The 16,229-nt window shown below is 40.5% G+C and overlaps 1 protein-coding gene and 1 long non-coding RNA gene across 2 annotated transcripts in view; both read left to right on the top strand.

Moving 5' to 3' along the window:
• Positions 1-2,428: 2,428 nt before the first annotated feature.
• On the top strand, positions 2,429-3,588 carry LOC125293309. Its single transcript, XR_007193356.1, has 3 exons — positions 2,429-2,673; positions 3,103-3,166; positions 3,266-3,588. It is a non-coding gene; the product is annotated as an uncharacterized LOC125293309 (long non-coding RNA).
• Positions 3,589-3,822: 234 nt separating this feature from the next.
• Positions 3,823-16,229, top strand: part of espn (espin) — a 58,135-nt gene continuing 45,728 nt past the window's right edge. The window contains 2 exon segments of the mRNA XM_048241189.1: positions 3,823-9,514; positions 13,474-13,667. Of these exon segments, the coding sequence (XP_048097146.1) occupies positions 9,221-9,514; positions 13,474-13,667 (488 nt within the window). The 5' untranslated portion in view covers positions 3,823-9,220.

The following is a 16,229-nucleotide window of genomic DNA, read 5'->3' as shown; positions in this document are numbered from 1 at the left end:
GCATCTACACAAATTCCGCATTTCAGAAACTGGCATGTGAACGTGTCAAAGTTATTCACTAACATACAAAGTTGTGCAATTAATTAAACAGGCTATCTAGTTAGGATAGCCAGGCGAACTTATCACTGGAACAAACGGATACTGACTGTAATTGTTCCGATATATTTTTAAACATTTTGTTTATTTCGAATTGGGGACATAGGCTAAAGACTTGGCTGAAAAGCTGTCAAATATTCGTCCACTGGCATCACAATCAGGCGATGATGCCTGTACTGCGGTGCCCAGCTGTTCACGCACCATCATGCCAAGGTGGAAACCAAAAATTGGTAAACAGCTTCCCAAGCCCAAACAACGCTCTCGTGAAAGAAAACATCTGTCGCCGAAAAGAAATGAAACTGCATACGGACAGATTTTGCGTATTTTTTGACGCCCAAGAGACAGTACCACGTCAGCAAGGTGGCGCGTCTGCCTTCTGCATAATGCAACTCAAGCACAATGTGTGGTTAGGAATTGCGAATCTCTAACAGCCTTAAAAGTGGCCACTTTCTTGGAATCATAGTCCAAAATAGTCCTACATCGACGCGGAAAAACATGTAATTATCAGAAAATACCACCAATAAGCCTATTGCCAGCTACTATCTATGAGGTGTTATACCATGGGGACTGACTATACTATCATTACTGAGAATTTTGTCAGTGTCTTTTAGCTAAAATACAATCAATAATTGTACCCAATATAGTGTTTCTTAAGTGTCTTGTGTATGTGTTCACATGAAGCGCACAGAATAGGTATCCTGCTGAAAAGAGTTTGCTGTTCTCTTGTGATTTTGTGTCATACAGATACACATTTTTTGTATCGAACATTACATAGGCTACATTATTTACTGGTGGTTATCCCATCTCTTTCCATAGATGTAGAAGACTTCTGAGTGTTTGATATACTTGTTGAACTGGACATTCATTTTGAGTAAACATGTATTGTGTATTGATAAATTAAAAGGCTTGTCCTGAGGTGCTTGGGGAGTTTGGCAGCCGAGTGACACACGCCACGAGAACGGCACGAGCATAGAGCATATAGGCTACAGCCTACCAGATGGCTTACGGGTCAGTCCGTGGACTGAAGCAAAAACAAATATGCGTTTATTTCATCATTTATTTCAAATACAGTATAAAATAAATGGTATATTGTGCCTCAGCTCCAATAGCTTAACATTTTCTACAGACTTCAGCCTAATGTTTGTGATGGATTCAGTCAGGAAAGCCAAACCATTGACGTCGCCATGTAAGCTTGCAACATATGGATAGCAGTCATTACGCTTGAGACGCCGACGCCAAATATTTAAATTGTGATTGCCAAATATAAACTATTGATGTAGTTTTCTGTGCTTGCATCATACTCCGATTGGCGGAAAAGCCAGACCAAACCAAACAAAGTGCTTGAGTGTTGTTTGCGTCACGCAACATGCGCGCGCACAGGTATTACATATCATTTACGCACATGTCCAGGGGGTCCCCTAGTCACCACTAATGGCATGAACAGGATCTGGTCACAATTAAAATACCCACGCTAAAACCCAAGCCATGTTAGACACATCTGGTGCAGTAACTTTGTCCACAGAGTAATTTCTTTCCACAAATCAAACACATATCCATGGCGTCGCGTAACTTGCGGTGCCAAGCCAATCACGAAGCTTTTGGTCCCACGAAAACACCACAACAAACTTATTTGGTTTATAATCTATCAGTTCTTGAGTCTAATCTGTGTTTTTAATCGTTTTTAATCATTTCCCGCCATGTTCCCGACTAGAGCACAGGGGTAGCTACCTCTGTAGACTGTACTGTGCCAATCATCAGATGAGGTCTATAGCCTATTTTTAACCTTTTGGATTTCTATTTTAACAGTTTGGATTTCATTTCAGGCAAATGTTACCAGACAAATAGTGTAAGCAAAGTGTTTGTCAAGTCTCCTAATACAAGCTGAGCGCGGGGCCGGAGCCGGGGACCTCTCACTCAGACAGCGCACGAGAACGGCACGAGCCACTGGGACAAAGGGACAGATGGCTCCTCATTCGGAATGAATTATGGAGAGAAGGACACCATCAGTACAATCAACTATTTGCAACAGTGCAGTTTGGTTATGGGTATACTGTCATTTATGTTGAAACATGTAGCCTATTTTCACATTTAAGTTTTCCTAATATGGCAATGTCAATACTATACATGGCTATGCTTTAAAAGAAAAAAAAAACTGTTTAATATGATGAAACTTTGCGCATTCAAATTTCAACTGTTTACATTGTGCTTAAAATGACTAATACTCATAAATGATTGCATACAATTGTTTATAGTCTGTATAATAGTCTGTATATTTTGTGGAACAATATATAATGTTTTACAAATATTATAATTGTTTCCATGTATGGTTTTATGAAACCTGTTTTTCTTTGCGATGACACAATGGGTGTTGAGGTTATAATCAGACATGTGTTCAGAGGTTTCCTCTGCCAGGCTGGAGGCGGGGATCCACGCCCACAAACGCGCATGCCCCGCTCTCATTTGCGCAGAAGCCTTCTGATGGAAAGGGCGGTCGATTCAACTGCACGCGTCTGGCGTGTACCACATTTCTGTACCACATTTCACAAGCTGGCTTGGATGTGCAGAGCTCTGTTTAGGGTAAGTTCCGTGTTTGTTTTCTTTCTAACAAGACACGATATTTGCTACTGTAGCCTACATGTATATTTGTGTTATTTGGCATAGTAGCCTATACAGCGCTTCATCGATAGAATTGTCATTGTATCTGTACAGATGTAGCCTCGGCTACACCATTTGCCAACATGATCTCTGAATATCCATAAGCTTCATTAATTGGAGGCGTGAAGTGTCATTTGTGGAAAAAACGTATTTCTTACAGAAATTGTATGCAATCATGCCGAATGCAAGATATTTAAAATAAAAGTAAACGTGGTAGGCCTAAATAAATGGTAAATATATGTCAACTGTATCAGTATTGAATTATTCTGTTATATGTCGTGCCCAATTGTGTCACAACACAGGAGAGAATTAATGTGTTAATGGTTGCAAATGTTTTTATTTCATATGAAGATGATGACGCCAAGAAGATGGAGATGAAGAAAGTGCTAATGAGAGGACCTGCAGTACTCTATGTGTAAGTCCACGACGTCTATGTCCACGTTTCGTTACGGTTCATGTGAGACAAATAAGCGTCTTTTAATGGTAGTCATTGTCCTTCATTGTCTTGAGGAAGACAGGACCAGCGGAGGGTGGGAAAGGTCAGACTTCAGTTTTCTCACCAAAACTTGGGACTGCTCATCCCTCTGCGGCTACTAGGTGAACAATGTGGATGCACAGAGACAGGAGCAGGTCAGCAGTGTGAGTTAATTGTGGGAGGTGAAGTTGGTGAACAAGTCCATTTTTAATTGACCAAAATCTGTGTAGAATGTACTTGCCTTACAATCAAATGAGGAAAAACCTTTCACCTACATATTTTCAGTCTAACTTGATAGCCATACAGTACAAATATTTGTCAATAACTTCATTTGAGACATATTTTACAGCCATTGATTTATATCCTTATACTGATCATTATAATTGATAATTGATATAATTGATCATTATACTGATAATGTCCTATATTGAGTTGAGTCTTTTAAAAATGAAGCAGACTTAGTTCATCATTTATGAAATTAATTAATTAATACAAATGAATGGATAGTTCACCAATTTAATGTGCATATACAGTGTGCGACAGGGCTATTGTAACAACTGAAAGCAACCAAGGCAATGAGTGAATTTAATTTTTATTCATTCAACTAAATTAATAGATAAAGGTAAATTAAAGTGAAGGTAAATTAAAGTGAAGGTGAATTTACAAATAGTTCAATGTCTGCTTTATTAGTCTGCTGTCTAAACTACAGAAATTATGGGTAGACAATTGGGTATGTCTATGGGTAGACAATTGTTTGCTGAGCGCCTATGAGACCATAAAAAATAGACATTTGGTGTGCCTTGTAGTTTACTCTTTCATTGAGCATTACCTGAGACCGGATGATCCAGACACAACATTCTGTAAAAGCAACATTACTAACAGCCATAACATGGAATACCAAGAAATCTAACACAGGTGTTCTTTAGTTAACGAGAGATGAAGCATTTAAGCTACTCCATTCTAGAAGCAGATCAACTATACAGGCTGAGGAATATGCTCACCTTGCTGCAGCAGTTCCACAAATAATGTCACAGTAGCCTACACATGACCGATGGGCAGTTGATAGACATCTGATGTAATAATTAAGTGAATTTGCTTTTAGATTAGATTGCTTTGAACAACAGGCTACTATCAATCTGCTGGTATAATTCCCTTTCTGACTTAATAATGAGGTTTAAAACAGACCTTACAAAGAATGTACTCAGCAAAGGAGTGGTAGGCTTGAGTTAAACAGAAATGCATTAATCTAGACTAGGCTACCTCCATTTCTGATGTGATATAACCGGGTGGGACATAAGCAAGTACAAAGGAAAGAAAGAAAGAAAGAAAGAAAGAAAATCTTTTAAAAAGCTTATTAAATATGATGTGGCCAAATGCATTTTTATGTTTTTTGTCTTTTGTCTCCACAGGTAGGCTAGCCTATTGTTTGAGTGCTAACCAAAATTATCTATTAGAATCTGTGTTTCTAATCTTTACTCTTTGATGGGAGGATATGTGACACATGTCATTGTTTTACTATGAAATCACTGAGATTATCAAATTGCATTCCCTTTGCAGCCTATTGTTGTACATTGGTCCATGTTTAGAAGAATATCACAGATTTATCTCTTCAGTTTTGCCAACTTTAATGTGTAGATTTTATCAGTGTGAATTGCATGTGTCTAGCCTGTCCTTTTTTCTTAGTCATAACATACATCAGCAATTTTACTCTTAGCAGGCCAAATATTGTAGGCTATATAGGTATTTCGAACTAATTTTGGTTACACAATTGTTGGAATGAACTGTACAATCTGTAATGTCATTGTTCAGGCAAGTTTACTCTAATTGCACAAAGGGATGACGATTGGTTAGTATTTGACGCCAAACGCCAACAGACGCATGTTGATTGGATAAGACTGTATGGTGCAGGGATTAGGCTACATTGCCTGATCTGCTCATCAATAATAATAAAGATTTGAGCGCGTTGGTCTCCGTGTCTTTTTCCCCAAGCAAAAATAATAAAGATCTATGCCCCTTGTGTCGTGTTGTATTACCATGAAGCTGGGTACAATAATAGATACGAAATCTAATAATGAAATATGAATTGATTTGGCCTACAAAGAATAAAGGCACAGGAACCTGCCTACACCATCATGAACTACAGAATCAAGTAACTTTTATAGGCCTACTCAACTATATGTTTATGTTCCATGAACTTAACCTAATATTTCAATAGGCTATAACAGCACGGGATTTGATATCTTCAGTAGGCTATTGAATCAGAATCAGTAAACATTGTTTTTAAGAGCAATATCGTTTTTCCTTCAATTAAATGGATATTTCCAAATATAGGCTATTTCATTGTCCTGTTTATCTAGTGCTATGTTGTTGCCAGCGCAAATAAGGCGGAAACAGTTATGATTTGATTTCTGATTGACTGGTGCTCACTGAAGCTGAACTAATTGGAGGCACGAGCAGGCGCGAGCGAGGACTAGTGCAGCAGATGGGCTCTTAACCAAGCTGGCTTCAGGCACTGAAGGAACGGCTATTTGACAGTTCAGGAATTCTGAAAAGGGAACTGTTTTGAGATACGTTTTTTAATATTTTTAAGCATTAAGTTATTGTGTTAAAATTAAATTATATTCTGGCAGATTTAGAATTAAGGTTGGGATAATTTGGCCAGAGACAAAAATAGCCTGCCAGTTAAAATAGCTCAATCTTAAATTAGGATATGTTTAAGTTTTTATTCAAACTAAATAAGATTTACTATTTCGTTTATTTGTTTATTTTTATGAGTTAAAAGACATGATTTATCTTAATGTTTAAGTAGGAAGGATGCAACCTAATTGGTTAGCTGGTGTCTTTGTGCTTCTCCAGCTTTTGTTCATGTCACATGGGATAAGAGCGCCTATTTCAAACTTCCCGCCATAAACTTAGGCTACACGTTCTATGAATCTGAAAGTTTTAATGAAACCTACAGAGACAATTCAGTTTTGTTCTGCTCTAAGTGGTGCCAGGCACCAGATGGTGGACACAATGGGGTTTCGGTTAGGACAGACTTTAATATAATGGGAGTGAATTTGAATAACTGTCACACGCCTGACGCGTGCAGGGTAAAAGTGCTTTCCCAGGGTTCGTTCCCAGTGTTGGGAATGACAGTTAGTGTCTTTATACGGCGTGGGAATTTCCCACACGACCGGCGTCAGCAAAGGTTTAATGTCCTTAGGAAAGAGGCCATATTAAAATATATTTGAAAATGTTCAGTTAGGTTAGGATCACATTTAAGGCTAATGTCCTATAGGTTAGGCTACGAGTTTGATGCTTAGGCTAGGCTAGACCTAGTGTGTGTTCTTTAATTCATTAAAACGTAGCCTACTAAAAAAAAGCAAGCACCCCAAATTAAACCCCAAATGTATGTTCTAGTTTCCCTCTCTTTTCGTGGAGCCGCATAGAATTGTAGCGTACACTCGGACAGGTCTTTGTTCTCAAACAGTTTGAAATTTGATAAATGATGGTGCGCTGTCCTACACATTATAGGCTACTATGATCATGAACATGATTCAGACACTGTTCCTCTGGGACTGCAGCGCACGCGTCATGCGTCACCAAAATGTGGCGCGTGCTAGAGTATCAGTCGGACTGTGACAGATTGCCTGCAGTGCACGCGTCAAGCACGAGGCATTATATTCTCTGGGGAGTATCACCCGTTGGACATATACAACGCATTGAAGCGGAAAAAGACAAATCAGACGAAAAGAAATGTTTAATTAGGTTGGGGTTTGCTGTTTTACCTAGCAAGTGGTTGATGCCAGTGCAATGGCAGCATATACTGCAATTTTATTCGAATAGGCTGAATAAAATATGTGTTATTGTTTCAGTTTAGATGCAAGTTTACATCTGTGAGTATAGGCTAGTCTTGATGAACACTAACACTACACTACACACTGGACCTGAAATGAACCAAACGTGACTTATTTTTGAAGAACATAATAGAAGATTCAAGAGGGAAATAAACTAAATCAGTATTTCAAATAAATGTGTGCACAGTAGCCTAGGCTAGGCTATTCATATTGAAAAATGGTCATCCACAGCTGATATCCACCTGACGCCCCACCCATATCAATTAAGGTCTAATGCAACAAGTGTTTCTAATGTGAAATACTGTGTTCCTCTGCCATCTCTTGGTCGCAGAAAGTACAGCATACTGCATGGCAACAGTAGCCTAAGGCAAGGCATCCTACGGTGTTCCGACCCCTACTGTTGTAGGCCAATTACGTGCAACATGTACAGTGGTAGGTCTGATTAGGTTCGATTGGCACATAGCCGAAGATTAGCTATAGGTGGTATGTTACATACAATGTGGGGGTTTCAGTGAGCAAAACAGTAACATTTGTCATATCACAGTGCGTGCTGTGTAATGACACATTATGGCCAGTAGGCAGTCTGCTACTTGTGACATTTTTGTCAGTGGTAGCCTACTGACACATGCCATCCATCCTCAATCCTCATTCAATCGTTCAATCACTCAATAGGCTACTTGGAATAACGCTGAAATAAATCACACTTGTCAATAAACTGGTGTTCTAATTCTACAAATACATTCTACTAATTTGTCAAATACACCTGCTGATAACACAATCTAAGCTGATGTAGGCCTACAGTATACGGGAGTCAAATTCGACTGTGAAGCTCATTCTCAGTCAGTCTGAATGAAGATCGCATGAGTGACAATGCCTATCCAGTCAAATAAAATCATTATCTTGTCAAAAACAATAATTGTAGTGATTCCATGACACAGAATCGGCTCTTTTGGAACGCCTAAAATGTTAATGCCTTTGCCATTTTACAATTCAAGTCACAATGAACCCAAAATGTTTAGTCATAACCTAACATGCATCAAACTACAGTTGGACTTAAAGGGTATATGAGGTTCAGGTACCGAGACAATGGGTAAATGTCTATCTATAGAATCCTGACACGCCATAGGCTAATGATGAGCGTCAATGCACCTGCGGGAGAAATTTTAGAGTTTAAATGTTGTGTAGGCTGGCCCTGGTACACTGCCCCTGTGGACTGTTGATATATTTGAAACATACATTATAATGCCAGTCTTCAGTACACGGTCCCGTGAATGAGTAAATGCACATAAATCAAGAGCAACTCTATTGGAAGGATTGAAAAAGGGGGTTATATACAGCACTGTACCTTTAACATTTGAGCCGATCGTTAAAGGTACAAATATCTCACTGCCGGACCGATTCTCCTCCCCTCTATGGATTATTCAACAAGTTGAGTTCGTGGCCATCCACAGCAGCCGCTTCTACAAGGCACGAATTCATCTTCAGAGATAGTCTAGGCAATCTCGTGTTTTCTACCGGCGAGCGTATTGGTGAAGTTGTTTTTGAGGAGCAGAGAGAGAAGTGCGGTGACAGAAACATAAAAAGAGGATCGTTACCAGGTGAAGTAGCGTTCCTTGAGCGTCGACGGGGAAGAATACCGGAGCACTCTGGTGAATTTACTTGTCTTCTGCTGAATTTCGCAACGGAGAATCTGGGTAGTTTCAGAGGCGCAAAAACGAAACGCACATTATTTTGATATTGTGGATTGAGTGTTCCAATTGTAATGTACACCGATCCATAACAGTTTACTGTAGTTTACCTCCATATAATGTGGGTTTACCATGACTGTATTTGTTGGAGATCATCTCAGTGCTAACGTCCTCGGAGGTAAGGGGTCCTCCAACTCTTTGCTTTCAAACCCATTAATTTGTAATAGCCTACATTTATTCGTCATGAGGGTTACCTTTAAATAATTTGTGTAATGAAGACTGTGACCTGTCGCACTCCGGCGAGTCATTTAAATTGCCCTGTGATATGATAATGTTTGAAGTTAGGGGCATGAACAAGAGATAATCTCCCAGTCATTACTGATAGATCAACACAAGTTCGAAACGTGCCTCACCTTTTCATGGTGAACTCATAAACTGTTCAAAGGAGACGCATAGCAGCTCTAAACATGGTGGTTGAGCGGACACTTCTTGCCGCCAGGCAGGGAGATGTACAAACTCTAAAAGTGCAACTGGCTGAAAAAGTTCTCAATAGCGACGTGAAAGACTTGCTCGGAGCGTCCCCGGTCCACCACGCAGCCCGGGCGGGGAGGCTGACATGCCTACGTTACCTGGTGGAAGAAGCGGGCCTGCCTGGGAACAGTTTAGCAAATAATGGCGCTAGTCCCGCACACGACGCTGCTGCAACGGGCAACCTAGCCTGCTTGCAATGGCTACTTACCCAAGGAGGCTGTCGCGCCACGGTAAGTGTTGGCAACAAATGAACTTTGCTCACTTTTGATTGTATTTTGTGTGCGAGTACCTGCTGTAGTGCTCAGCATATTAAATCAATGTATACAGAGGGTATGGGGTCACTTTGCACTATGGTTCAACTCAGGTGTTTTTAAATGTGCTATAGAAATAAAGTTGACTTGACTTGACCTCACATAGTGAGGTCACAATATCATACACAGAGTATGGTTATCCAGGGAAATTACGGCAGTAAATGTATCCTCTGTACTTAGCCTATGTCGGTAAACTGCTTTCATGGCCTAATCGTTATGTTGTAGAGTCACTCCTAAGCCCATCTGCTTAGGGAGGAGAAACCTGGTCACGGTACTGTAATCTCTGGATAGGTATTCATCTGGAATATTCTTTTTATAGTTTAAGGTTGTCTTACATATCATATCTCGATGTATGAGTAAGTGTCTGAGCAACATGTCTGTGGGGACAGTCTAGCTCATTGTTCCTCTGTCTCCAAAGGACTGATGATGTTGCCATCAAACAGGCATCTGTCCATACATCTAATTTGTATTATGCTACAAACCACAACAAAAGGAACAACCATAATGTGAATGGGATTCCTGACAGCATTGTATATCATTTGTAGGCACTAGTTTCCCAGACTCTCTGCAGACTAGTACAAACAATAAACAAAGAATTGAGTCAGTATAGAACTATGTATGAAGTAGTCTAGATGCAGTCATACATGGCATGAAACCTGTGGTTAGTCATTGGATATGACAGTGCTGCCAGTGTCCACCATGGGGTGTGACAAACAGAACTGAGGGAGTGGTTGTTCATAATCAATGGATTATAATGTAGACAGTATTAGACACACTGACTTCTTTCTTGAACATCTTTATTCCACCACAAGAGTAATATCCCTGCAAACAGCATGGGCAATTACCTAATTGAAAATCTTTCTTTCCCTATAGCTTCCCAGAATTGTAAAGATATATCAGTAATGTGTGCACCACCATTATCTTTACTGGTGTAGATAAGAGCCTTTCTTATCAGGAAAGGCGTTGAGTGTGACCTCATGCTGCCTAGTCTTGACACAATCTTGTGTTGTTACAATACCACATACCATACTTCAATGAGGAAAGGGGTGTTAGAGAGAACCCTCTAAAAATGCTTGCTGTAGTCTCCATTCAGACAAAACTGCCCCTAAAACGCTGGCCTGGGTCAGGCAGGGTTAAACCAGCTGATCTGTTTTGCGCTCAGATACTGGGTGTACTGTGGTATACTGGTACAACACTCAGTTCTCATGGAGCCTGTAAGTAGATTAATGTGAAGCAGTGTTGTTGTGGCCTTGTTTATGTTGTCTAGAGCCTACTTCAAACAGCAGTTCCTGTGATGTGGCGTGAAATGTGATGTGGCGTTTGTGTCTTTGCCTGAGCTTTGTTTGAGATGGAGGGCATTTGTTTCCTCTTCTGCTCCCCCATAGCGTACTCCTAGTCAGATCGGGGGTTTGGTACTCCCAGGATTTGCCGTACCTTTGGATTATGTCTGCTTGAGTCAATGGCACGTCGTCGTGCCATGGGAACCCTAGCTTTCCCATGAATTCCCCTGTTTAGTGTTCTGTAGTAGGCTACTCCGAGGCTTAATCCATTAATCCACATGAAATATGACCCACTCACTGCGCAGGCTGATTCCCAACACAAACATATAGTGAAATGTGTGCATTGTGTCCGGTTGGGTTGGAGCCCACTGTGCACTTGTAGCTTTTCACTCAGGTGTTTTTGTGCGTGCTGTAGTGCCATGGAGGTGGTGTTGCCCATTGGGGGTGGGGGTCCAGCAGTGCTCAGGTGTGGCTACCTGGTGCAGCAGCGCGTGGGTTTCTCTCAGAGTGTGAGTGCCAGTGCTACGCTGAGGCTTTGCATGATGCAAGCTCCCAGATATAGCTTCCAAGGAAAGACGATTAGAGCATATGAAGAATGATGCAGCTATATAGGCCACTCAGCTGACCGCATGGGAAACGCAATGTCATGCACTTCGTTTGCCAAAAGGTCAACATTTAAGAATAGTTTGCAAAATGGCATCATTGTGTTGGCCTCAATCGATAAACAAATCAGCATTGTTGGGATTCAGATCAGTCATATTCAGCCATCTCTAATGGTAATTCTTTATCCTGTAAAACTAGAAACTAATTTGTGTCAATGTAAAATATATATCCTGCAAATATGTAGGTATCCCTCTCACATAACCTGACAAATGTAGGTTTAGGGTTAGATAGAGGTAAGATATGTTTTTCATACTATACTATACTATACTATACTATACTATACTATACTATACTATATTGTATACTGCCATATACTGTATAGCCTACTGTGCAAAAGTCTTGGACATATGACTCAGTGTAGTCCATTACTAGTCCAAATGACCTTCACTCCTGAATGTTAATTACACATAGAGATATTTAAAGCATTCAGCTTCCTCTTCCTCTTGTAAAATCAACAAATGAACAAATAGGTAAATTAATTGTGATACTGATCATAGGATCTGTTTGCTTTGTTCCCGAGACGCTGAGAGAGAAGATTCTAGAAGCAGGAGAAAGGGATCTCTTAGTCATTCAGTGGTCTGGAGAAGGAGAAAGGCGGAGAGATGCATGAGTGATTTTTGTGATCATTCTAGCCTCCCCATTAATGATTCACTTACATTACATTATAGTAATTGCTACATTATGGCAGGTATTTTGCCACACATTCCAGGTAAATGGATTCTCCATTAAGTCAAAATAAATAATGATCATCAGAAGATTATGTCATTTCAAAAGCATGCTCAGAAGTTGGAGAAGGTTTTTCCTTGACTGATGTCTTTTAGAATTTTAAATGAAGCTCTAGCATATGTTATTGAATGAAATAAATCCCCAAATAAAGAAATGTTGCTCAGTATGCGATATTAGTTTTTAGTGCATTATTCATGCAGCGGCCTTTTCTGCTAGTGTGTGGTTGGTGGTGAGCAACCAGAGCCATGTGAGACCTCGGTGAGAAATTGGATGATTGTCAGCCAGTCAGTTCAGCTATGTCGCCTCCGTGACTTTATGCTCTGAAATAAAATGGAAAAAGCAGAGCCTGCCATGTAATGAGACCGCTCTCTTTCCTTTCCCTGTGTCTATTATGGTCAATTATCTTCAGCATCCGAGTGGAGAGGCTGAAAGGACAGTGCACATGGCAGCTTACAGGCTTTGTACCCACTCTGCGTTTGATTTCTTAGGACTATCGGCATGACATTTTGAGTAGGCTTCTGTGGGATCATAAATAATGCAACAGAGATAAGGATTTGTTGTTGGTGCTGTAACTAGTATATTAATGAGGAGCTAGTAGTAGGCTGGAATAGCATGATTTGTATTTCCTGTGCTGAAGCAGTCGATTATATCAAAGGCTCTCTTCCAATCTTTGGACCAGGAAGATGTACAGTATTTGGAGGACTGCATAGCTTACCTGATAGACATTATTCTGTTGTAGATGTGGTTATGGAATTGCATAGTAGCAAAACTGTCATTGGGCAATTTTTCTATATCACAATAGTTATGTTGTTCTCACAAGCCCCTCCAACAAGCAATATAATTGTAGTACTTCTATTTGTATATTCATTTATTTATTTATTTTTAAATCTTAAGTGATTTACATGCTAGGCGCAATAAAGCAAATCCCAGACTAAAGATAAAACACAATTAGTATTCCATTAAAGCATCATTCAGTTTATAACACATTAAAGGAATAAGGAATTTAACATAGAGTTTGTGATTCTAATGAAAGGCTGGTGACATTGAGCTCAACAGCCAATGAAATCTCACAGATATGATGATAATGTGTCAGGTGTGTAGATGATATCTTTACTCCTAGCTCCACACCTCTGGTCATCACTAATATACCAGACAGATTCCTCAACCTGTGCTGTGCAACTAATCTCAATGTGCTCGTCTTCTCTTCAGGACAAAGACTGCTCAGGAGCCACGGTTCTCCACCTCGCCTCCCGCTTCAGCCACCACGAGATCACAGACTGGCTGCTGAGGAGTGGTGAGGGTGACCCCAACCTGTGCACAGAGTCCGGCGCATTTCCTGTGCACTACGCTGCTGCCAAGGGTGACCTCCCCTCCCTTCGACTGCTACTGGGCCACAGCCCAAAGTAAGGATGCCCTTTCCTCCTCACTGACACTTTGCCACTGTCATGTTTATTATGTGCATTGTGTGATGCTTGCGCATCAGCAGTGTCTTTGGATAATGGTTGAAGTTTGTCAAAATCTACTGCTGTGTTGGCAGCTGTTGTCTTGTTAGTGGCTGAAAGTGGTTAACTTGTGTTTACAGGTGGTTAGCAAGTGGTTACAAGGGTGTCGGTTGTAGTTTAATTGCATTGACCTTTCCATCCCAAAAGTGTACATAGATCCTACGGTTCTCATGCCACAGGACCAGCCTGGTAGCAGCAGGTGGGAGAACTTTCAGCAGAGTGCTGACCGCAGGCAGGGAGCTTATCTTCATCTGTTTAACCTTCTCATTAGACGGATCCATTTCCGATGCCGCTACCATCCCTTTTTTCCTGGACGCTTTGGCCTGTCTTTTAATCTCTTAAGTCAGTCGCTGTTTTTCAAGTGGAGTCAGAGAAAGGGTATCTTGCATATCCTTATGTTAGTGCAAGAGAAATGGAATGATTCATCTTTCCCCCTTGAAGATTTATTCTTGTTTTATGTGTGTTTTCAAGGAGTAGAAGTGGTTTAAAGAATGTTACACATACTGTACACACATAACTAAAATGCATGCATTCATTCATTCATTCAAAACAAGTTTATTGTCAAAATCATGCTTCTTTATCCCAAAATGAACAGAAGCTTGATATAGTTATAGAGAGTTGGTCTCCAAAATCACAGTTTTGACCTAAATATTTATTTTGACAAGGCAAAGCATATATTGCAACTCTCTGGTGATCAGATAGTGCAGTAATCTGAGGTGCGGGCGTTGCCATGAGCATTTAAAGAGTGGTGCATTTGAATGTTTCCTCTAAGATGCTCGTATCTTCCTAGAGACGTGCCAAGTAAGGATTACCTTGGAGAGTGAGTTGTGCCAGGGCACTTGACACTTGTGTAGTTGGCAACATGGGGAGCAGCTCCTGTGCCTTAAGCCTTAGCCACCCCTGCACTGTGACCCCTTTATGTGGTCACTAGATCCCTAGGGAGAAACACAACACTCCCCTGCACCATGGGTGGTAGAGCTAGTGTGAGCGACGCACAGCGCTCCTCTGAAAGTGGTCTCGTGCAAGTGACACCACAGTTACTGAGGGCGCAACACTTCAGTAAATAGATAGCTACTTCCATTTGCAATGCAACACAATGAACATTATTGACTCAAGGGCTCATGTTTATTGATCCATCATTAATGTGACTTTACAATAACTAGGCTACTACACTTTATAGTAATTGTATCCAGAAATCTTAATCTTTGTATCAATGTTTATCTTTCAATAACGTGTTATGTTTATCTTGACTTCACATGACCGTTGTACTGTCAAAATGAATGAAACTTACAAAAAGCCTTCCTTATAACATTAAAACGACATACTGTTTCTTCAAGTTAGACTCTCCATTATCATCTGCACATACACAATATGAAATTGTTCTGTTTGGCTGACACGTTTAGTCTTCTGATTCTTTACATTCTTCACATAAAAGCAGTGGGTAGCAACTATGAAGTGCATAGTGGGCTGCTTGTCTTGATAAATGGCATGGTAGCTGTGCAAACAGTGTCAAATATTGAGTCTTAATATTCAGCCTTTTTAACTGATTAAGCCAAACCCTGAATGTAGAGCTTGCAATATATTTTATCTGCAAGGCTATATACAATAGCTATTCATTTAGTAAATTTCTCATTTCAATTGCTTAGCTTGTGTTGTCGTTCCTTAACTAGGGTTATTCATAAGTGTGTTGGGTAAAGACACAGTAGAATTACTTGTGGAATTATTAAGAATTATTGTAACTTTGATATGAAAGCCCAGCTAATCAGCAGAACACCAGAGAGACCTGTTGCAAAGAGCTAGCTGATAACAAACACACTGACACACACACAGCACTGTTATTACTGTCACATAAACATGGTCATCTCATACACAGCTGTAATCTCCAGCAATGTGTCAGAGGCTCCCACTGGTGCTGCTGTCGGCGTAGTAATTTAGTCACAAAGGACAATGTTTACATTAGATTGGTATGGGAGTCTCATAGTCTCAGGAGGATGCCTGTGTATTGTCTCCCTCTGGATGTGGATGACCTTTCATCATTGTACTGAACTGGTACTTCACTGCAATGGTCGGATAGCCATATCCGGTGTTCCACATTTAAACCCCAAAGGTCACCGTCAGCATCAGCAGTCGACGGCCATAAAGTTATAAAGAGTTCGGAGAGGTGGCCATGTCACCCAATGTGGTTTTCAGGGAAAATTAAACGATTTCATGGGATAGCCTTTGCACTTCAATTTGCACTGAAGATCCGCTCCAGATGCCATAAAGCTATCGTGGAGCGTTAATGTTTAACTGTTATGTCAGCAGCTTCTGTAGTAAGATGATGTCAAAATGATTTGCTCAGCTGGAGCAAAGCCAGCACCAGAGAAAAAGCCGGCTTCAGTCCACTGGCCATTCTGTTGCTGTTGCTCCTGAAGCCTCATGCTTTAGGCTTAGGCTGTGGACCAACTTGTGTGTGTGTGTGTG

The sequence above is a fragment of the Alosa alosa genome, chromosome 4 (assembly GCF_017589495.1).
Source record: "Alosa alosa isolate M-15738 ecotype Scorff River chromosome 4, AALO_Geno_1.1, whole genome shotgun sequence".
Taxonomy (NCBI): Eukaryota; Metazoa; Chordata; class Actinopteri; order Clupeiformes; family Clupeidae; genus Alosa; species Alosa alosa.
Note: the sequence above shows the minus strand (reverse complement) of the source record. Positions and strands in the feature narration are given on the sequence as shown.